We start from the raw sequence: 24,820 nt of genomic DNA, 5'->3' as shown, positions 1-24,820 counted from the left end.
AAATTAAAAACCAGATCAATTTTGAAGTAGCTGCTTTTCCTATTAGAGTAAGAGAACTTCTTTGTGTATTTTAAGTCCCAAAGAACTAAACTAATGTGTGAAAGTATTTTTAAAGGAACAGGAAAAAACATTCTCAACAAGCAAACAAACAAAAAAAAACACCTGGGGTCCCACCATCACCAGAAGACTAAAACATTATGGTAGTACTCTCCCATTTTTAGTTAACTGTTATCCACCCTTTTCTCTGATGTTATTTATTTGTGGAAAGACAATAAACTTTGAATAATGTTCCCTAAACAGGAACACATTTATATATTGACCTAATTCTGCTGACATTTCTTAGATTAATTAAAAGTGGTTTCTAAACCAAAACATGTCCAAACTCTAAGTCCATAGTACTAAATAAAATGAAAATTAAAAAAAGGGAAAAAAAAAAAAAACCAACCTCACAAACATGTAAGTCAAATCTCCCTACATTTTTATTCTTTCATAGGCTTCTATTACTGAGAAAATATCTTTGTCTTAAGTAGTTTGCACTTACCATAAGAGATGGCATGAGAAAAAGGACCACGCATATGAAATAGCATCTCTACAGTGAACTGACGGGTGCCATAATATTAAAGGGCTCCCTCTGTTCAATCTTTCTGAAAAACACTGACCACTTGTGAAACAGTGGCATTTGCCTGTTGTACTTCGAGTTTTGTTGTTTTGTTTTATTTTTTTAATTTGACTGGGTTTTCAAGTCATATGAAAAACCAAAACAACAAAAATAAGACTTTTCATTTTTTTTCTATCCAAAAGAGAATATTCAAATATACTAGTTGTGACCTTTTAATGAGATCCTTGAATCCTGACCTTACCTTTTTAAACAAATTTTAGACTAATTTTAGACTTGCAAAAAAGCTGCAATGATAGCACTGAGAACCCCTTGTGAACCCTTTATCTAGCTTCTCATATTGTGGATGTGTTACATAATCATGGCACCTTTGTCAAAATTAAAAAGTTAATTTGGGATGGCACTGTTAACTGAAACCAGATTTTATTCTGATTTCACCAGTTTTTCAACTTAGGTCCTTTTCCTGTCCTGAGACCCAATTCAGGATCCCATGTTGAACTGGGAAGCCTTACCTTTTGATCTGTTTCTTCATCTTCATCTTGATAATCATCACAGAGTGGGCTGGCATTGGCTGCAAAGGTAGGTCCCTGGGAGTAGTACTGAGAACTTCGGTAGCCATCCCGCCTCAGTTTGTCACATTCTACAGAGGGTACAGGCCAGGGAGGGGAGAAAGGGCATTAAAAAAGGATTTGTTTACACCTCTTTCTTTACCTTTTCTAGTAATATTTGCCCTAAGTATACGATGTCAAAGAAACACTATTAATAATGAAAATGATGATAAAAACAACTAAGGGGGAGCCTGGGGCTCAGTCAGTTAAGCATCCAACTCTTTTTTTTTTTTTTTTAATTTTATTTTATTTTTTCAGTGTTCCAAGACTGTTTATGCACCACACCCAGTGCTCCATGCAATACGTGCCCTCCATAATACACACCACCAGGCTCAGCCATCCCCCAACCCCCACCCCTCTAAAACCCTCAGTTTGTTTCTCAGAGTCCACAGTCTCTCATGGTTTGTCTCCCCTTCCGATTTCCCCCAATTCACTTTTCCTTTCCTTCTCTTAATGTCCTCCGTGTGTTACTCCTTATGCTCCACAAGTAAGTGAAACCATATGATAACGGACTCTCTCTGCTTGACTTATTTCACTCACCATAATCTCCTGCAATCCTGTCCACGTTGATATAAAAGTTGGGTATTCATCCTTTCTGATGGAGGCATAATACTCCATTGCATATATGGACCATATCTTCTTTATCCATTTGTCTGCTGAAGGGCATCTTGGCTCTTTCCACAGTTTGGCGATCGTGGCCATTGCTGCTATGAGCACTGGGGTACAGATGGCCCTTCTTTTCACTACATCAGTATCTTTGGGGTAAATACCCAGTAGTGCAATTGCAGGGTCATAGGGTAGCCCTATTTTTAATTTCTTAAGGAATCTCCACACTGTTTTCCAAAGTGGTTCTACCAACTTGCATTCCCACCAACAGTGTAAGAGTGTTTCCCCTTTCTCCACATCCTCTTCAACACTTGTTTTTACTGTCCTGTTAATTTTGGCCATTCTAACTGGTATAAGGTAGAATCTCAATGTGATTTTGATTTGAATCTCCCTGATAGCTAATAAGCATCCAACTCTTGATTTCAGTTCAGGTCATGATCTTAGGGTCATGAGACTGAGCCCCGCACTAGGGCTCCAGACTCAGTATGAAGTCTGCTTGAGATTCTTTCTCTTCCTTTCCCTCTGCTCCCCCCCCCCCCACTTGTATGCTCTCTAACGTATATACATACATACACTAATAAATAAAATCTTAAAAAAAAAACCCAAAGAATTACTAAAACACTGATTACACATTATATACACTGTTCATGTGTTTTAACAGGATTTCCTTTACTTCACAACAGTCCTCTGAATCAGGTTTAAAGTAATTATTTGCTCAGTAATGTTATGCAGATAAGCAATGGACCTCAGAATTTAAACCCAGGGGCTTAATTACTATTATTTTTGATATATAGCAATTGATTATGTAACTCCTCATCAAAAAATACAAGCAATTCTCATGCTATGCTTCTTTCCGAGACTCATCAGCTGGAAGGGACATGAGAAATCATGGGTAATGATGCCCTCATTTTATTTTTAGTTCTCAACTCAACTTTGATGCCAAACAGGCTATAATCATTGAGTGGAATTTAGTAAAAGGCCAGGTGGCAGTCGAGACATCTACCAGTCTACAGAATGCCTGGCACCAGAGGGTGGAAGGTAACCAGGAGAATGGTGCTCTGCTCTGCTTCACAAGAGGGGCTGGGGCCACTGGCTGCTTAGAGACTAGGGACTCCCTTCAAGGAGGAACCATTGTGCTAATTACTTGGATCAGTGGGGGCAAGTGCAGCAAGAAAAGTATTAATGGCTTTTTAAAGCCCCAGGAGATTTTCTATTACCCAGAGAGCACCTTAGGGAAGCATCTGCCTTGCAAAAGGGGTTCACTAACCACAGGGTACCTTTAAATATCCAGCTTTCTGAAGGAGTATGAAATGTGTTTGGTTTTGGAAGTTTCCTCTTTGCACAGCTTGACAAAACCATTCACCTAATGGCACAGAACTAAAGTAGGGCATCTTCAGAGTGCCTTTGTAACACTAGGATCTATGATTCCCCCATAGAGAGGAGATGAACAGTCACTTTAATCAAAGGATAAAAATTCTCCAACCAGGGGGAAAAAATCCTTACTCTTCTTTGCTACCTCACAGTAGGAGTGAACAGTTTCCAATCCAGAACTGCAAATCACATTTGTAAAAACCTCAGGAAATAGTCATGAGAATCTTTCAGAATGCCAAACTAACTTTAAAAAATGCATGATGTAATCACATGATAGCTAATTACTTTTACTTCAGTTACTTAGGGGCTAATTAAATTTGTGGGCTCGTCTGTCAACCACTCGCGTAAAATGGAAAGATTTTTTTTTAATTCTGAAATTTCCAGAACACAGTTTATTTTTTAATGAGGATTCACTCATAATAATCTAACCCTTTCCAGTAAGAAATATTTTTCCATTTCTCCAATATTTACAATTTCTCTAAAAAATTTAAATGTAACAAAATTATACTCTCCTTCTATAGAGAGAGTATTATATAAAGCATGATTAGTAGTTTTCAGTGTTCTGTGAAAAGTTTTGGGATTCTGTAAGCATTGATTTGATTTTTAATTACCTTAAAATTGGGATGAAAAAAATACTCATCTTACATTTCATTAACTTGGGTGCTGCAAGTTAACTTTTCTGTGGTCCAATAAACTATAGTCTCCTAAGGATCCTGGGTGAACTTTGTCTCACAAACCAATAGAAACTGTTACCACTTTAAAAGGAACATACCTCAACATAATATAGGCCATATACAAAAAACCCACAGCTAACATCATACTCAATGGTGAAAAACTGACAGCTTTTCCTTTAAGATCAGGAACAAGACAAGAATGTCCACTTTTATTCAACATAGTATTGGAAGTCCTTGCCACAGCAATCAGACAAGAAAAAGAAATAAAAAGCATCCAAAATGGTAAAGAAGCAAAACTTCATGTTTGCAGAAAACATGGTACCATATACAGAAAGCCTTAAGTATTACACCAAAAAACTACTGGAACTGATCAATGAATTAAGTAAAGTCACAAGATACAAGATTAATATACAGAAATCAGTTACAACATATTTATACACTAATGAGGAAATAGCAGAGAGAGAAATTAAGAAAACAATTCCATTTACAGTTGCACCAAAAAAGAATAAAATACCTAGCAATAACCTTAATCAAATTCATGAAAGACCTGTACTCTGAAAATAAAACACTGATAAGAGACTGAAGATGACTAAAACAAAGGGGAAGATCCCATGTTCATGAATTAGAAGAACTAATATTGTTTAAAATGTCTATACTACTCAAAGCAATCCACAGATTTAGTTCATTCTCTTTCAAAATACCAATAGCATTTTTCATAGAACAAATAATCCTAAAATTTGCATGGAAGTACAAAAGACCCCAAAAAGCCAAAGCAATCTTGAAAAAGAAGAACAAAACTGGAAGCATCACAATCCCAGATTTCAAGATCCACGACAAAGCTATAGTAATTAAAACAGAATGGTACTGATACAAAAGCAGACATATAGATCAATGTAACAGGATAGACAGTACAGAAATAAACCCATACTTTTAGGGTCAATTAATCTTTGACAAAGGAGGCAAGTACAATGGGATAAAGACAGTCTCTTTAAAAAATGATGCTGGGAAAACTGGACGGGTACATGCAAAAGAATGAAAGTGGACCACTTTCTTACACCATATACAAACACAAACTCAAAATGGATTAAAGACCTAAATGTGAGACCTGGAATCATAAAATTCCTAGAAAAAAATTTCTTTGACATTGGCTATAAAAACATTTTTCTAGGTATGTCTCCTCTGACAAGGGGAAAAAAAATCCAATTACTTTTGAGAGTACACCAAAATAAGAAGCTTTTGCACAGTGACGGAAACTATCAACAAAACAAAAAGGCAATCTACTGAATGGAAGAAGATGTTTGTAAATGATATAACTGGTAAGTCATTATCCAAAATTATAAAGAACTTAGACAATTCAATAAAAACCCCCAAATAATCCAATTAAAATTGGGCAGAGGAAATGCACCGACATTTTTCAAAAGAAGACACAGATGGACAGACACACAGAAAGGTGTTAACATCACTCTCCATCAAGGAAATGCAAATCAAAACTACAATGAGATATTCATACCTGTCAGAATGGCTAAAATCAAAACTCAAGAAACAGTGTTGGCGAGGACGTGTAGAAAAAGGAACCCTCATGCACTGTTAGTGGGAATACAAACTGGTGCAGCCACTGTAGAAAACAGTATGGAGGTTCCTCAAAAAACTAAAAATAGGGGGCGCCTGGGTGGCTCAGTGAATTAAGTTGCTGCCTTCGGCTCAGGTCATGATCTCAGGGTCCTGGGATCGAGCCCCGCATCGGGCTCTCTGCTCCGCAGGGAGCCTGCTTCCTCCTCTCTCTCTGCCTGCCTCTCTGCCTACTTGTGATCTCTCTCTCTGTTAAATAAATAAAATAAAATCTTTAAAAAAAAAAACAAGAGAAAAAAAACTAAAAATAGAATTACCATATGAGCCAGTAATTCTACTACTGAGTATTTACTCAAAGAAAATAAAAACACTAATTTGAAAAGATAAAAGCACCCTTATGTTTACTGCAGGTTTATTTACAATAGACAAATTATGGAAGCAACCCAAGTGTCCATCAAGCAGTGAATGGATAAAGAAATGATGCGTGTGTATAAATGTATAATGGAATATTCATCATAAAAATCCGAAATCTTGCCATTTGCAATAACATGGAGAGAGCTACAGAGTATAATGCTAACTGAAATAAGTTAGAGAAAGACAAATACTGTATGATTTCATTTATATGTGGAATTTTTAAAAAAAGATTTATTTATTTGACACAGAGAGAAAGGGAGAGGGCAAGCACAAGCAGGGGGAGCGGCAGGCTGGGGAGAAGCAGTCTCCCACTGAGCAAGAAGCCTGACGTGGGACTTGATCCCAGGACCCCAGGATCATGACCAGAACCAAAGGCAGATGCTTAACCAACTGAGCCACCCAGGCGCCCCGTATGTGGAATTTATGAAACAAAACAAATGAACAAAGAAACAAAAGACAACAAAAAACCAGACTATTTATTCTGTATTTAACAGAAAACAAACTGGTAGTTACCAGAGGGGAGATGGGTTGGGATGGTTAAAACAGATGAAAGAATTAAAAGCACACTTATTGTGATGAGCACTGAAGGAATGTATAGGATTGTTGAATCATTATATTGTACACTTAAAACTAATAAAACACTGTACGTTAATTATACTTGAAAGAAGAAGTAAAAAATGAAATGTAGCCAGCCACACATACACACAAAAACAAGAAAAACCGTTACCACTTGTAGCTACTCATAATTCATTGTTTTCAAATACTTGATAAACAAAATACAAAGTGAAAGCCCCTTTTACTTGTTAATTTTTTCAAATGTTTTATTTTTAAGTAATCTCTACACCTAATGGGGGGATCGAACTCACAAGCCCTAGATCAAGGCTCACTCACTCTACCGACTGAGCCAGCCAGGTCCCTCAAACCAAGGCCCTTTTAAACTAAGTCCTTCTGTTGTTCAAATTAGTCTTCATCCTTCACTAACTGTCCCTACAAGAAGTAGAAGTTTCAAGTTACACCATTTTATTGTTTATTTATTTATTTATTTATATTTTTTGACAGACAGAGATCACAAGTAGGCAGAGAGGTGGACAGAGAGGAAGGGAAGCAGGCTCCCCGCTGAGCAGAGAGCCCGACTTGGGGCTCCATCCCAGGACCCTGGGATCATGACCTGAGCTGAAGGCAGAGGCTTTAACCCACTGAGCCACCCAGGTGCCCCAAGTTACACTGTTTTATAATATTGAAAATCTTTTTACATATTGGGAGCACTTACCATGTGAGGTTGTGTTTTAAAAAGATTCCTTACTAAAAAATACAGAGGGGCTGCTGGGCTGGATCATCTCTAAAAGTGACATTAGTTCTGATGTTGTTAGCAATATTAAAAATAGCTAAAATGACTTGATACATGTTCAATCTTAAAGGACCAGAATGCTGCAGGGCACCTGGGTGGCTCAGTGGGTTAAAGCCTCTGCTTTTGGCTCAGGTCATGGTCTCAGGGTCCTGGGATCGAGCCCTGCATCGGGTTCTCTGCTCAGCGGAGAGCCTGCTCTCCTCCCCCCCCCCCCCCCCCCCCCCCGCCTGCCTCTCTGCCTACTTGTGAGCTCTGTCAAATAAATAAATGAAATCTTAAAAAAAAAAAAAAAAAGACCAGAATGTTGCAAAATTATCCATAAAACTATGAAAAATCTGGCAGTTAACAGGACTTCTACCATCACCTTTTGAGCCTTAGTTTAAAAGACAGTGCCTCTTTTTTCCACCATGAAGCTTCAGCACAGAAATGTTTAAATAGTAGTATGTCCATGAAACGAGATGCTGGGTCTAAGGTGAAACTAGACAACATACATTTAGGGCGGATGACCACTTTTTTTGTTCTTATCAAATTTCTGAAATCTAGTAAAGTCATCAAATTCCATTGTCTCTTATCTTATTCCAACTAGCAAAAATCTAGGAAAATCTCCTCTTGTCAAGTTGCAACAGCTCTCAGCTTCTAGAACCATGGCTTTGTTCATTAAACGGAGTTTATTGTCTGAAGAGTGAGATGTAAGTAGGTGCGAGCCCTCATGAACGAACAAAGACTTTTCCAACACTACCCTGCGAGTAACTGCAGGCAAAGCATAATTTAAAGCCAGTTATGCCAGCGGCTACAGGCTAGAAACGAGACACTAAATATAACAGAAGATCTATCTTTAACACATACTCCTCTTGCAATAGAAATCTGGAGTAAAACCAAGCTATTGTTCTCACAGTCCTGCCTGGATAAAGGTATCACTGTTCATTGTGTCCTCTGGTTTTCCAACCACAAATTCTCTCCTCTTCCCTTTCATGTCAAATGGTTTTCTTTAGCACAAGAACAGTGAGCAAACATTCCTTGGTAGACCAAAGCTTTAAATATACAAGAAGAAAAAAAAAAAAAAACCAACAATGTCATACCACTGGATGGTGATCTAACCATCTTCTGAATTTAGCCTGCCTTGGCCTCCAAACCTTCATGCATTTGGCTATTCGTTAGGCTTTTCATATTAATATGTTAGATTAAGAGAGTTTAAAGAGTTATTTTCAAAATAATTTTCTCTGCTGGGAATCCTTGATGAATTTCCAATTTCCATGTTTTGCTTTTACATTTATTGAATCAGTCACAATGAGCTAGAAGAATATGCAGCAGTTACAAACAGTTCCAAATACTCCATGACTTAAGAAACTAGAAGAATCTTTGCCGCACATTCTCCTGGTATAAGTAGAAGTAGCAGGGGCTCTGCTCACCAGAGACCCTCGGGGACCAGAAAGAGGGAAGTACCTGCACTAACTGATCACATGGCAGCAGAGTGAGAATGTGGCGCCTCTCACGTGAACTCCCCAAACTTCTACCAGAAATAACCCCTTGTTACTTGAGTCCTATTTCTTTGGACAAAACAAACCATATGACCACACCTAACTTCAGAGGGGACAAGAAAGGGCCACCGTACCTCATGAGCAAGGGGCAAAATGACAATACTCAGAACTGCTCTGATGACTCTTCCAAATGGACAGGCAACACTGAATCGAAGACTTTCCAGATCCTCAGGACACTTATTTGATGTTTACTTCCAATCCCTCTTGAATGAGGTTGAGAGGCTTTTGATGTGGAATTTGCAATGGCAATGAAAAGCTACTCTCTGTGTTGCTGGAACAGGAAGTTAACCATTTGGAGGGACTCCACATGGGGGGGCAGTTGACTGTCTGGAAATCAAGGTGGATCGGCCCCTACTTTCTACCTGTGAGGTCTAGGGGACAACATGTTAACCTTGCTGGAAATTCAGATTCTACCTCTGTAAGGCTGGGACATTACTCCATCCGGGAGGCAGATATGAGACAAATATTTCGACAAATATTTCAACAAATATTTCTGAGTGCTCTGCTCTCTGATGTGAGAGCTGAAGTAGGGATATGCCAGAACTTTGCACAGAACCCTCCACAGGGTGCTCAGAAAATGGACATGGCTGCCAGGATTTACCACATAAACCAAGAATACCTCAAACTCTTCCACTTGTAAAAGCCAGTGAGCAATTCCATAACAAGATATGCATGGCTGTACAGTTCTTCAAGATTCTATATTTTCACCAAGGCTTTGACTCTACCTTTACCAAAACATCATGAGGCTCTATTTCTTTGCCTAACTATGTACGGCACTGATATCTGGATTTTCTCCCAATTGCCTGAGCATTTATTTCTTAACTATTTTCAATCCAAAATAGAGCTAAAATATTTGAATTGATCTAACTGAACTATTTATGAAGTTATTATCTAATCAGTTTTACATGACAGGAAGCCTCATACCTAGGGCTGTCATTATAGTGGTCGAGTATCAGCCAGGCACTTGGTAAATGCATTTAAGGAAGGAGAGGAAAAGGACTGAGGTCCTTTGATCTGATAGTGTTACGGGTTGAATTGTGTCCCCAAAAAAGGCTGGTTGAAGTCCTAATCCCTAGTACCTGTGAATGTGACCTTATTTGGAAACAGGGCTTTTACAGATGCAATCACGTTAAAATGAGGGTACTAAAATGAGGGCCTACCCTACTCCATTATGACTACTGTCTTTGTAAGAAGAGAAAGCAGAGATCATGGGACCATATAAGGGCACAGGGACATACACACACAGAAAGGAGGAAGCCTTTGAAAGGGGCTGAGATTAGAAGTTACACAGCCACAAGCCAAGGAATGCCCAGAGCCACCAGAAGCTGGAAGGGCAAAGAGAGATTTTCCCCTACAGGTTGGAGGGAGCATGGTCCTGCTGACATGAGTTTTGGGAATCTAGCCAATAAATTTCTGTTGTTTTCAAAGCCACCCAGTTTGTGGTACTTTGTCATGGCAGGCCCAGGAAATTTACACAGTCTGGAACCAAGAGATGCTAACACGTGGAAGAAACTTATGAGTGCTGTCAAGGAAATGGGGTGAGAGGGTGGTCACCCTTCTGCAAGAGTGTCAAAGCATCGCTGAAAGAAACTAGGGCAGGAACTGGACATTGGGAAATGCCCAATTTGGATACCGAAGAGCTGTGAGGCTCTGGGCTTCAGGAACTCATCTCTAACGTCCTGAGTTATTCGTTATTCTCCATGGCGGGAAATGCAAGATGTGGTCACTGCTCTCAGCAGACGGAGCAGTCGCTGTTGCGTAGAACTGTGATGAGGGCTCCGGACAAACACACCACCGTTCCGAGGAGCACTTATGCACAGAGAGTCACTTACTCCTTGCAATGACCCGAAGCTGTTCCACATTTTAAATATGAAAACTCTGAGAAACAGAAAGAAACTTGCTCCAAGTGATGGGGCCAACATTAAATCCAGGCACTCTGACCCCAGAACTGGTGTTCTTTCCTGAGGTTAACAACTCACAGCTGACAACAGTGCTGTGATGAGAAACTACCCCGCTCGACTCCTCCCAGGATCACACTTAATGTATAAAAGAACACTAGCCTTTATCTAGCAAATCAATGCTAGGGATTTAGTACCCTTAAGCTCTTTCCTAGAAAGAAAAGAGATTCAACTAGCTCTATTATAGTTTTTTTCCTCTACATTTGCATTTTCATTGAAAAAAAGAGTATGAAATTAGTCAGTATACATTTATCTTAAAGAATATTGATATTTAAGGTCTTCAGAACTTAAGATTAGGGAAAGTCTCTTTTCCTTAAGGGTAAAGCAGGTCTATAGGTGAAAATACTATGTCTCTCACAGAAATAATGAAAATGTTAGCAGACTCAGATTTTAAGATGGAAAAGAAAATCTTTTGATTCCGTTCTCAAGTTATTTTATAAATTCTTAAATTATATTAATTATATATATTAACACAGCCTGTATATCAGCATCATCACTCCCCAAATCCCACAGATAGCAGCAGCGTAGGTCCTACTGGCCCACAGTGGTGGTGGCCATGTTTACAGGGAGCTCACCTCACTGTGCTACCTCAAGACAGCTTAATCTAAATGCCATCCACCTCTGAGGCTTCCCTCAAATCCTCTCTTCCACAAAGCCTTCGCCAGTCACTTCAGCCTTCCATGCTAGCCTGAATTTTTCAATATTGTAAGCCATTCTGCATATTCCTCAGAATCTCTGTCATGCCTCACACAGTACAGAGGTTCAACTGATGTTTTTCATGAAAGAATCGCAAAGAGAAGGAGTGGGCGGTATGGTAGCATCTACTGCCAAGGCAGAATCATAGTTAGAACCAGTCCTTAGTTCCTAAGATAATTCTCTCTCCTTGGGAACTCGGGCATTATGACAAGGCAAAGCATCCCCATGCCATATTTATCATTAATTCTCAAATATTCATGAAGCATCTACTGCCTGCCAAGTACTTAGATAGGCACGGAAGCTTCTACAGTGAACAGAAGAAACATTCCTGTTCTCATGGAGCTTGCGCTCTAATGACAGCACAGACAACAAACAGAAAAAACAGTAAACTATGTAGCATGTTAGAAGGTCCTAAGGGCTAAGAGAAAAACAGAGCCAATAAAGGAACTGGGAACGGCATTTGTAGCTGGCCTGAGTAGTGATATCTGAACAATGAAAGCAGGTTCCATCACCCTGAGAAAGAGCTAGAGAAAAGTTTGGGGTGAGAATAGTAGGAAATGCAGCTGGACAGGTAAAGGAGGAACTGACTATGTGGGGCCTTGAAGGTTGTGAGGACTCTGGCTTTCACCATGAAGCTGGGGACAGCCTCTGGGGACTTGGAGCAGAGAAGTGACATGATCTTATTTGCGTTATCACCTTCTTCTTGCCTACCCACTTCCCTAAGATGCTAAGACTCAGCTGAAAACCTCTCAGACACATAAATTCCAAATAAGCCACAACAGGAGTTGTTGGTTTTTGTTTGTTTTTTTTTTTAAGATTTTTTATTTATTTGAGAGAGAGAGAGACCACAAGTAGGCAGAAAGGCAGGCAGAGAGAGAGGGGAAAGCAGGCTCCCTGCTGAGCAGAGAGCCGGTTACGGGGCTCGATCCTAGGACCCTGAGACCATGAACCGAGCCAAAGGCAGAGGCTTAACCACTGAGCCACCCAGGCACCCCCACAACAGGAGTTTGATTGTTACCCACAGGCGGAGAAAGCCAATCACAGTGATGCCAGTAAAAGTACATGGACATTTTTAATCACTGACTGGCATAACTTGCCCTAGTTGATTTTTTTCGTATTTATAATTCTGTGAGAGAAAACATACAAGAGTGAAAAACTAAATGAATTATAAAAATTCTGAATTATACTCAAAGAGAAGAAAACTCTTATCTTCAATATAGGGCTAATAAGGCTGACTTGCTTAAATAAGGAAATGAGGACTAATAAGTCTGACTTGCTTAAATGAGGAAAAGGAAAAGCTGTAAAAGGAGATGAGACGCTGAAAGCATAATGGGGTGTTCTATTCCCCCAAGAAATGATGTGGTATATGGGGATGCTGAAAGGAAAAAAGTGAGAAGGTGGCTGCCTTGCTAGACTATGTGGAAAACAAGGGAAGGAATGATGAAGGAAAAATTTGAAACAAGTGCTGCTCTAGTAAAAACCAGAAGGATCAATTAAGAAGGTAATTTTGTCATTCTTCAGGTCCTATGGGTAATGTTGGTGTGTGCAGGTATGAACTGCTAGGAAAGTTTTGAAACATTCAAATCAAAAGCACAATTTTGGCATTTCACAACAGCAGAGCATTCCAGATGCACCATATTTTAAAATCTGAATGTGGTTTCTTCTTAACAGTATTAAGACAGTATTAAGTCTTTCATAATCCTCCTACTGTAATTCAAGGTCATGGAAATTGGGAGGACTCCACTTCCAAAATTAATTATAAAAATAATGGTTGTAAGGTGCTGCTTCAGTGAGGATGTCCTATGATGAACCATAGTCTAAAAAAGTCCTTTTTTCAGATCACTGATTTTTAAAGTCATTACCGCTGACACTAAATAAATGCATTATTTTCTAAACTGAAAGCCCTTGGCCATCATTATTTGATTTGTGTTTAAGTATTTACGTGGAAACTGAAGGAGAACAGATCTATGTCTTATGGATTATGAAACTCAGGTCTAAAGTTTCTAGAAGATTCAGGTTTTCAAACTTCTATCACAGATACTTATCCATCAGATTTATCAACAACAGGGTAAAAGGCCAGTTCTATTATATATCTTTGTCCAGGAATAGAGCATTGAGAACACATAAGGCTATAAACATGTATGCTTAAAAGAATATCAGTTCTAGTCTAATAGCTGTATTGGGTATTATGTTGCTCATCTAATTTGAGCTTTCAAGTAAGTACATAGGAAAAATCTGTTGCACTTAAATATTATGCTTTGTAACCATTAGGGAATTTATTTTCTTAAGATAAGTAAACCAAAATGCATTTTAAAACAGAAGGGATTTACCTTCCAGCTCATTAATTTATTGGGTTTGGCAACACTGGAAAAAATCATTCTCATACTGTAGTCGGATTCCGCCTTGCCACTCAGGCATATTGGATGTTCCCAAAATACATTTGGATTTTCTTGAAAATTCTTCAAAACAGTTGGACTTTAATTTATTTAAATTGTTTTTAAGAATCATAAATGGAATAATTAAGAGATTATAGATGTTCAAACGTTTTTAAGTTCCTTGGTTATTTGTAGTCTACCAAGTGAGCTGAAAAGCTGTTAAATCCTAAAGACACCATGAATTTAATATAGATGTTGGACATGGATATGGATATTTTCCTAGATAATTTGATAGTTATTTTAAGTGACAGATTTCAAATAAACATGCTCTTTGGTTTAATATTAAACTAATGTTTGGTTCTTTTCTTCCCTCCCCCTTTTAGAGTAGAAGTTTTTATGTCATTATACAGTAATACTTATATGGCATAAAAGCATATTATTTATATATGAAGTAGTAAACTCAAATTTATCTTCCAAAAAAACACATAGTTGGGTCCATAAGATTGCTTCTTTTTTAAGATTTCTTTTTTGAAGATTTTATTTATTTATTTGCCAGAGAGAGAGAGGGAGAGAGTGAGCACAGGCAGGCAGAGTGGCAGCAGAGGCAGAAGGAGAAGCAGGCTCCCTGCCAAGCAAAAAGCCCGATGTGGGACTTCATCCCAGGATGCTGGGATCATGACCTGAGCCAAAGGCAGCTGCTTAACCAACTGAGCCACTCAGGCATCCCTAAGATTATTTATTTATTTATTTATTTATTTATTTATTTATTTATTTGACAGACAGATCTCAAGTAGGTAGAGAGACAGGCAGAGAGAGAAGGAAGCAGGCTCCCTGCTCAGCAGAGAGCTCGATGCCGGGCTCCATCACAGAATCCTGAGACCATGACCTGAGTGGAAGGCAGAGGCTTTAACCCACTGAGCCACCAAGGTACCCCCATAAGTTTGCATCTTCACCAGTCGTCACTTCAATGATACTTACAATCCAAAGCACCATAAAACATAAAAGGATAAAGAGAAAATATATGGCTTTAATGACTAAGCCTAAGCCTCTCCAAAGTTCAGAAAGCAAATGTCTCCTCTCTTAATGGTGTGTGTACAACAAAATGTTCCAAGTACTAGAGAAACATTGGCTTAACTGGGTAAGAAAGAAAGAAAGAAGGCCGATCAGAAAGTAAGGGAAGTATCACCCAAGGGTCAAAGGAAAGGGAACTCCCCTGAAGGAAAGGAGTTCCAATTTGCTTTATTTAGTCACTTTCTGCTAATAGCCAGAGAGCAGAAGAGCAGGAGTTCGGAGCTCAAACTCTTGAGAGTAGAACAGCTTATGTTCAAATCCTAGCTTGCAATGAGCTAGTGGAGCTGAAGGGCTATGTTCCAGCTTCTAGGGGGCTTACAATGTAGGTGACTGATAAACAAGTTCGCATGACTTCTGACAGAGCCCTAGCTTTCCAAGTTAAGGTGCCTTGGAAGCACATGGAAGGCTTGTCGAACCCATTGCTGAGCCTGCTCCCAGAGTGTCTGATTCAGCAGGTCCAGGTGGGGCCAGAAAACCTGCATTCCTAGTAAATTTCCAAGTGATGGTGATGCTGCTGGTCAGGGAGCCACAGCACGAGAAAAGACAGAAACAGAATCAGGGAAGTTTGATATTTCCTAGATATTCTAAGTGAGAATTGCCAAAAGACCCAAGAGGAAGGAAGGATTGATCAGTCTTAGTCTGTCACAAATGATCCACACCCACTAAGAGTAACTTCAGCTGGGAACAGAAACAAAGGATGAAGAAGAATTTAGTTTATGGGTAGGGTCAAGGCAGAGGGGAAAAATGCTCTATCTGGTACTACTTTCAGTTCCTAAAGAATACTGTTTTAGTGCAGAAAAAGCTTTTAACTTTGCTACTGCGGGACTGCCTTGCCTGTCAAGCCTCCTTTAAAATGCTGGGAGAGTTCTTACTTTTAATAACCCAACTGAGCTCCAACGAGGAGGAAGCTTCCTGATCCAGGCCAGCACCACCTCTCACCGGATGGATTACTGTGGTAATCACCACCCAGTCTCCTGCTTCCGCCCTGGCCCCCCTCCCACCCAGGTGAACTTTAACATAGAACCCGACTGAGCCACTTAAAAAGGACCAATCAGACTGTGTCACTCCTGAGTTCAAACCTCTCCAATGGCTTCCCAGACCCTGAAAGTAAAATCCCAATGCTTTCTAAGCCCTGCATGATCTCACTCTGTGTGAGTGGCTAGCAGGTACCCAGTGAGTTCATTAAGTGAATGAATGATAAGGACCTGAAGCGTACTGTGACTGGACTTGAAAGCGTACTGTGATTAAGAGTGTGCTGTCCCTTTCCTCTCCCCCATGTACTTTAACCTTGAACATGCTTTCCACCTTAATAAACCCCAGGCATATGACTTGTCTTGCCTAAACTGGCCATGGCATCAGTGTTTATTAACCACAGCTGGGAAGTGTGGGCTGGGCCCAGTATTAACACAGAACCCAATGGGGGCGGGGCCCCAATCATATCTTCAGGAAATCAGGGATAAGGGAAAGCTGGTAGGAAGGGAATGATGTAGGGAAGATGATGTCCAGTGCTCAATCAGGGTTATCTATCCAAGGAAATTTAGCCCCAGCAGAATTTCAGGGAAACTGATTAAATCCAGTATTTACAAACTAACTGTATTATGGATAATACCCAGAAGATTTCTGATCAGATAGAATCAAATAAAGCTCCCAGAAGTTTTGGGTAGGAGTAAGGCAGAAGACAGGAAATGGTGATGGAATGGACGCCTTTGAAATGGACAGTTTTCTTTGCCAAGGCTGGGGAGAGGGGATGAATGACAAGAAGACTGCAGAAGTCATATGCTTAAAAATTATTTAACGTAATTCCAAATGACTTCTCATTTCAATCTACATAGTGGGTTTGGGGAAATAAAGTGATCAGGATTGGGAAGACAGTGTACCACGGAGACAAAATGAACTATTAACTGTGTCATCAGCTCGAAGTCAAACAGGAAATGAGTTTGTGACTACTGTGTAAACATGTATTGGAAAGCACCACCCCGCTCCCAATCCCAGGACAATCACTGACATTCACACCACAGGGAACTTCCCTTTATGTGGAAGGGTTTTTAAAAGGCCATTTTGACGAATATCCTCCCTCTGTGGTTAATTTCTGTAAGAGCGGAATAAAAACCTCCAAAAATCAGGAATTAAATATTAAAACTTAAGCAGTTGGATAAAACCGTTAGCTTTATTTTTCACAGCCAACCATGGAAGATTTACTTGTAGAGGTGACTTGCTATTGTAAAAAACTAGTTTTTAATACTTCTTCTCTTCACATGCCCAAATTAATTCAAGGAGACTCAAAGCACTGAATCTGACTGAAATTAAGGTGAATGCTTTCTGGTGCCCATGATTAATGGGAGCGTGTGAAGAGTTTGCCAGTTCTGTTTGAGTGGCACCAGAGCACAGGCGAATGGGAGGTGATCTCATTTCACTTGAGAATGAGAAGGCCCTCTCATTGGCCGTAGTGGAGCATTACCAAGGTTACTCAGTATCAAATAGCCTGCAAAGATTCTAAACCAACACCAAGAGACTTCAGTGGTAAGGAGAGTGATAACAAACCTTATCCACAGTACCTTCAATGTAGCATTTTAATGCTGCACTGAGGGCAACACAGAGGCCACTCAAGTTACTCACTTTATCAGGAATTAAAACAGAACTGCTGAAACAGCAGACTAGCCATGGCGACAAAAACAAAACAAAAAACCTTTTGTTGAAACAATCCAGAGGGCTTTGTTAAGACCTGGACTGTCTTTGCTAGTCTATCTTTTGTGTGTTGCTTACCGTTTAAAAAAAAAAAAAAAGCAACATGTCGCTTAACCTAGTGAGAAAGCAGTGATTGTTTTCTCTTGCTCTTGCATCAGACTTCCGCAACTATTTCAGCCTTACCCCGCTCAGGGCAGTTAGTATTATAAAAAATTTCCCAAGCCCTCCAATCTAACAAGAGAAGTTAAACAATCTCGTTTGCATGTCATTTCCATTCTGTTAATTCCTCGTTTTTGTCTTTGCTCTTCCCTTTCCTCAATAGAGAATTTGATCCATTGTTTCATCAAGTTGGGTAACTTTCCCTAAGGACAAAAATTCCAAAAGTTTAATGAAATCCCAAATATTAAAAAAAAAAAAAGCTTTTAATAACATATAACATGAACATTTGTCTTTGAAAAGTCAACCTAATTAAATTCACAAGCACTGAAGAAGAGCACCAAATCAAGTCATTCTTCTCACCAAAGCCCCAGCAATAGAGTGGAAGGCCACATTTCTGTCAAGCCTCCAGCACCAACTCATGAACAACTTTGCCATATCTTTTGCTCCATCTCAAAATTGTTCCCAATTCTCTGTCTAGGAGACACAAGTGGAAACCTGACTTCTACCTGGTCCTGAGTTCACTGCCTATTGCTTCTGTATCCTCAGGGAACATCCTCCCATTTCTCTCTTTGTATCTGTGATCTTTCCCCTCCTCCTGGGCTCCTTTTGTCTACAACTATGTTTGAATTGGCTCTAGTTTTTATAACAAGTAATATTACCTCTATCTTGCCACACCTCAAAATACTGTCCCCTTCTTCTCTGTTTTGCTGACATCAATTTATTCTACTTCCTTGTTTCTCAAAAAATGTTTTGCATTATTTTTCTGCTTATAAAAATAATTCTTCTCCCATAAAATGTGGCTTCTTAACATCCAAAGCCTTCCTTGACACTTCGCTTTTGAACGTCACCAATGGCGGCCTAATGACCAGTTTAGTATCCTTCCTCCAGACTCTCTCCCTATCTGTGAGTGTCGTCACCACGGCCCATCCTGACTCTCTTATTCCCCCAACTACTCTTTCACTGACTTCTCCTTTCCAGCCCCCTAAGTAAAGGCTTCCAGGTTCAACCCTGCACCCTCCGCCATTCTCCAACTCTTCACTCCTGCACATTCACGCCTTGTGCTGCGGAGTCAGCCCTCACCTCTCTCCTGAGTTCTCGGTGACCTTTCCAGGACCTCCACAAACACAACAGTGTTTACAGCCCAAAGAAATACCGAACACAGAAAAAGAGCGGCTTTTCATAACATTACCATGTGTCTCCGAAAAGTCAACCTACTGGAGTTAAGCACCAGACTGTGTGCTGGAGTCACACAAATGACAAAACAAGGTCCTGCTCCCAACCATCTTGCTGTCAGACAGGGAGATACATGAGTAAACACAGACTTAGCAGTTTCATGGAGGGCTGTAAGGTTTTGTGGGAATGTATGGGAAAGAGTAGAAGGCGTGTCCTGGAAAGTCCAGAAAAACCTCTCGGGGTTCTCAGACAACCACAAGATGACTCTTCCAGGGAAACGGGCGTTGCCGGCCAGGTGTAAGAGATTACAATATAGCAGGCAGAAGGTCAAGACCCAGACAGGTGGCAGAGAAAGGGAGCACAAGACAAGCTAGCATTCCAATGCAAGGACTTTATCCTTCAGGTGGAGGCCCAGGTGGTAGAAGGCACGAAGCCAGACCAAGAGGGGGCAGGCAGATCATGAAGGTTCTTAGATGCTAAGGAGCTGTGTAGGAGAGGGGCTCCTAGGGAGTTTCTAACAAAGGAGAGGTATGATCAGATTTATGTTTTAAAGATGACACCCAGGGGCAGGGGTGAGGCTCCCTAATACCACTCTCATCAGTCCTCTTACTCACACAGACATCTTATCTCCAACAAGCTTTAAGCTGCCCTGGAAAGCAGCAACGTCATTCCTCTTTGACTCAGCCACAATACCCTGCTCGTGCTTTACCTGCAGGATGCACTTAGAAAAATTTCATGGCAACACCAACTTAGATCGTCGATAACTCAGTTTGCTGGGACTTAACACTCAGCACTAAGTTCTATTCTGGTGTCAAAGAACGTCACATCCATTACCCTTAAAAGCAGTAAGTACTGAGAGGCCAAGCAGAATTTTTGAGCTCAGAAGAGAACTTAGACACTTAGACGTCATCGATTGTTTTCCAGAGCAGGAAGCCAAGGGCAAAAATGGGATAGGATTTTCCAACATCTCACAGGCTCCTGGAGGCCCTGGAATACAAGTTCCAGCCTTGCATCTCTATTTCCTGACTAGTTATGACAACTGAACAAAATGCCGATGCTGCTATGTTTTAGGAAAGATGGGACAATATATTCCCCTACCCCTGTCGAGTGGCTTTTCCAGAATGATGTACCACTCTCCCTACCTGAATTTTAGACCTATTTTTATTTAAACTAGAAACTAAGTTAAAATTCTGTATGAATGAGTCTACGTTATTTAATGTTTCTGACTTATACAGTATTAAAAATAATCTTTCTTTAAACAGTCATACTTCGGGGCACCTGGGCGGCTCATTGGGTTAAGCCTCTGCTTAAGGTCATGATCTCAGGGTCCTGGGATAGAGCCCTGCATCGGGCTGTCTGCTCAGCAGGGAGCCTGCTTCCCCCCTCTCTCTGCCTGCCTCTCTGCCTACCTGTGATCTCTGTCAAATACATACATAAAATCTTAAAAAACAAAAAACAGTGATACTTCCTCTTCTCCTCCTACCTATCAATTTTACCTAAGGATTCTTCTGGAAGAACACAAAGAAGGACCAGGCAAAGGAGTGCTTAATCACCAGTCCCCTTATATTTCTCTTGTCCCTTCTAAAATCTGTGCCTTTTTTTTTAAGTCCACTGAAGTACTTATGACCTATTACAGTCCTAAAACATGCACCAAATGCCATTAAAATGAAAAACAGCAGTTATAGATACTTGACATACCCGATGTCCCCCGACATAGCTTTCCTCCTTTTTTTCTCTTACACTTGAGTTTCAATGAAATCAGAACTGGGTGAAGAGAAGATTTCCAGAGCAAGGGTGAAGGACCTCCTTTAGGCATCCACAAGCTAATCTGCATTCCTTAAGTGAATTGGCTAACAAAACCAAACTTGCCCTAGGCCTCTCGATTCCAGCTCTCTGTGACCTTTCTGAAAGCTGATGGCAGACATCAAAGCATTTCCTCAGGGCCCTCAAGATCTTGGATCCAAAGGGACAGGTGTGGGCTGAGCAAGAAAAGTGGATTTCAAATCCCAACCTCGTCATCTATCAATTGCAAAGTAGCTACAAACTAACTCCTTCGCTTCCGGCAGCCTTCATTTACTTACCTACCAAATGAAAAGAAGGTTTATTAATCAGAGGATGTGGGGGGTCCCTTCCAGCTCTAGCAACCCAGGCTCTTTCAGAGGTTGAAGGTAGGTGGGAGAAAAAGTCACCTTGTTAAGTGGACGAAACGACCCTGAGCGCCCAGTGTCTGTAGCTGTCCTTGTCATCTGACTGATATTTCTGGTTCTGTTCCTCTCCCTCCTCCCAACAGCATATCTCTGGAGCATAACGGGTAGGAAGGAAAGCATCAGCTAAATCAGGATAGCCATTTGGGAAAGAGGGCTGAGATTTATAAAATCGTACCTGTATTCTGTTGCACTTAAAATGCACCCTTCCCTCTACAAACACTGCTTCCAATTTTAGGGGCAGGTACTCTTAGATACTTGGCAAAGGGAGGTTAATTTTTCCCCCATAAACACAGATATGATGGTCTTTATTTTACAGATGCATAAACAAGGTCAAATTGTCAAAGAAATAAAACTCAAAATTAAACTCAAATCAGAGATATCTAGTAAATAACAGGCAGGATTTGAACCTATATGTGACCCAGACTCTCTTCATTAAACCTGGATTTTTCCCTACTGGAAAGCAAGAACAAGAGGCTTCTGGAGTTTAGGTCTTAGTCTACTTTTTGACCAGGGTAATGGTTCTTTTGATATTTACTTTATAATTATTTGTTAAATTGTACAATTTTTAGGTATTTGTGTTCTATGTCATAGTTTTAAAAAAGTGACAGAGAAGAAAAATAATCCATGTTTAGCACAGGTGGGCAAAGCAGATGTTCATCTTGAGTGTGTCCACAGCGGTGAGCAGATGGACCATTCCAGGAGAGAAAGCTCTTGGTCAACATCCACAAACCCAAACCTCCAAAAGCATCTCCCAAACAGTGCCATGAGAAGTGCCACAGGACCTCCAAGAAGAGCATCTATGGCCAAAACCACAGGACCCATGTGCCCAAGGCAGCCAGATATGATAGTCAAGCCACCTCATCAAATCCAGAGAGAATCCCACAACCTTTCCCAGAACAGACATATCTGTCTAAGCCAAAGGCCAACTAGGAAGCTTCCTGACATAAAAGGTAGATGCAGTGAGCCTTAGATAAAGCCTGTATGTCATGACCTGTCAGAGGAACCCTGCTGAAACTATGTGGAAACCCTGTCCCGGTGTACCCTGAGAGAGGTGTACCCTTCTCCAGCATCGAACATGTTGGGGAGCATACACGCACGCACAAAAAAAAACCTACTGTTTTTAACCGGTTGGTACAAACCGTCATTTCTTCACACTGTAAATCCTCAATTCCTATAATAAATATAACCCACTGACTGAATTAACAGGCCAGATCCACCATTCCTTCCTGTGCTCACACTTCTAATTCTAGAGCTACAGAGCTGGCTGACCTGTTAAAATGTATTTCTTCAGGAAGGATAGCCGTGACTAGGGAACATTTTCGATACAACAACAGATGCTCTGTGAACTGATTCTGGCAGGAGTGGACGTGGACACAGTAACTAAATTGTCTGTTAAACATACTGTGAGAAACTGTGTTTCTCTCTCTCCCAGGTTGGGCTTTTGGGGGATGGAGCCTTGAAAATAACATGTCTTTATTTCAGCCTTCGATATGCTCCTAACTGTTGAATGCGGTCCTAAAGCTCTAAAAGAAATAAAATCTGAACACTTCATTCAGCCTAACCTAACCACCCCACCATCCCTCAACCCCCCCTTTCCCATTTAATGTGGCCCTTTGACTAATGCTAAAAAGTATCCATATAGATATTTAGGTAAAGGTTACCTACCATCCCATCTAATTCAGATAAAGTTCATGAATGGTTCAAACAACCATGGAGATTAAAAGGGTAGAATTCTTCTGGAAATACAGTTAAAAGATAAGTGAATTCTTTTTTTTTAATTTTTGAAGATTTTATTTATTTGACAGAGAGATCACAAGCAGGCAGAGAGGTAGGCAGAATGCTGCGCAGAGAACCCAATGTGGGGCTCGATCCCAGGACCCTGAGACCATGACCTGAGCCAAAGGCAGTCTTTAACCCACTGAGCCACCCAGGTGCCCCAATAAATGAATTCTTAATAGATAATGGGATCCATCTTCAGAAATTAACTACTCACTGCCAGCCAGATGTTCTGTTGAGCCAAACATCAAAGTAATATTTTTAAATCTAGGTCCATGTTTGTAATGTCATTAGCAGTAAATCATTACCTACATCTCTTGTAACAAATCACCAAAATCAAATCATTTGGTCTAAGAGCATGGTCACCAAATTCTACCAAATTCTCCAGAGACTAGCCAACAACAGATATGAAAGCTCGCTGCCCTATTTGGACCAGCACAGAGTACATTTGCACACAAAAGACACCTGCTCCAGGTATTCCATATGCCACATGGTGCCCACCCCCCTCCTTGAGGGCGGGATGAGAGAGTGGGCAAGTGGTTGTGGTGGTGTGTGTGTGTGGGGGGGGGGGGGTTCTCCCAATGCTTTTCTTCTCCAGCCAACTGAGCTCTCTGCCTGCACACTGCACATCATACACATCTCCACTACATCACTGTCTATATACTTCAATCTTGACACAAAAGTAGCAAGTTCAGCTCTTTAAAGGACCCATGAACTTTTCCTAGTTCATTTAAAAACTCTGGGCATAGCCTCCCCACCCCCCCAAAGAAAACAAATGCAAGCAAACAAAAAACAAAAAACTCCTGGCATAGTACAGAACTGACACTCAAATGCTTATTAAACTGAGTCTATTATCTGTCTTTATGTGCCAATTCAAACAGCTTTTTCATAAAAACACTTTTTAGTAAACCCATGCCTTCCTCACTCTACCAACTTAAGCATTTCTGCATTACTTTAATAAGCAAATATTTACAACACTTAGTTATTAATTTAACTAGTACTCACTGCATCACTTCCCTCCGTATTTTATGATCCTCCAGAGGACAGCTGAGCTCCCCTAAACCTGGTGGAACTTACATGATGGCATTTGATGATTACAAAAAAGCACCAACCTATTTAACATTAAAGAACAGCTTTCCTTCCTGAAAATTATGGATAAGGTCACAGTAAGAAGAGAAGGAACAAAACAGATGACTCATAGTGAGTAATTAGCTACCTTTCTGTATCTTTAAGTGAAGAACATTGAGGGCAAATTAACTTAAACTGATAGCTTTATATAATCTCATATCTTCATAGTGCCATATATTCAGGGACCAGATTTTTTCTTTTTAATCTTCACTGATACTGAGGCCATAAATGCTCCGCACTTCTTGTGTTTATTAACTCAGGTTGTGAACATGGTGTAGGGGAAGTTTGGGATGTAAAGTTTCTGTGCATATGATTAAAACTGAGTAAGAGGAAAACAACTCAGGTGCTCTTTCACATTTCATCTTCCTCAATCACTGATTTTAAAAGTTATTATTTATCTAAAAATCTCTTCAGGAGTATTTATATACAGACTTTAAAAGTTGAGCTCCAAGAATTTTCCAACGTTATTAACTTTATTAATAGCAAATCCCTTCGATGAGGCATTTTAGGACATGAGAGCAGCTGCTAAAGCATTGACCTTTTCAAAAAATTCAAGTGTAGGCAAAACCAGTGGTGATGATATTTCACATGGAGTTACTGAATAATCAAAAGGAAAATAAAATCAGACAAATCTATATACAGATTGTCAATTTTCTCAGGGAAGAAAAGAGAAGCTCTGATCTGATACTTGCAAATACATGAAAGAGGCCATGAAGCACAATTTCCTGGAGAGCGATCAAAAAACAGCCAGGCCCTGAATCCTCAAACTCACACATACCTTCTTGTAAGAGTTCTCTACAAGCCAGACCATGCAGAGCTCTGTTGTTCCTAGCTCAGAGAGAAATGTT

General features: G+C 40.2%; 1 protein-coding gene across 4 annotated transcripts in view; it reads right to left on the bottom strand.

Annotated features, from left to right (window-relative positions):
• NHSL1 (NHS like 1) overlaps nt 1–24,820 on the bottom strand; it is a 228,541-nt gene that overhangs the window by 37,668 nt on the left and 166,053 nt on the right. For all 4 annotated transcript variants that reach the window (XM_046004717.1, XM_046004719.1, XM_046004721.1 and 1 more), the window contains exon 3: nt 1,129–1,256. In XM_046004717.1, the coding sequence (XP_045860673.1) occupies nt 1,129–1,256 (128 nt within the window). The remainder of the gene's footprint in view (nt 1–1,128; nt 1,257–24,820) is intronic.

Source organism: Meles meles, chromosome 5 (assembly GCF_922984935.1).
Source record: "Meles meles chromosome 5, mMelMel3.1 paternal haplotype, whole genome shotgun sequence".
In the NCBI taxonomy this organism is placed as follows: Eukaryota; Metazoa; Chordata; class Mammalia; order Carnivora; family Mustelidae; genus Meles; species Meles meles.
This window is presented reverse-complemented; position numbering and strand designations above follow the sequence as displayed.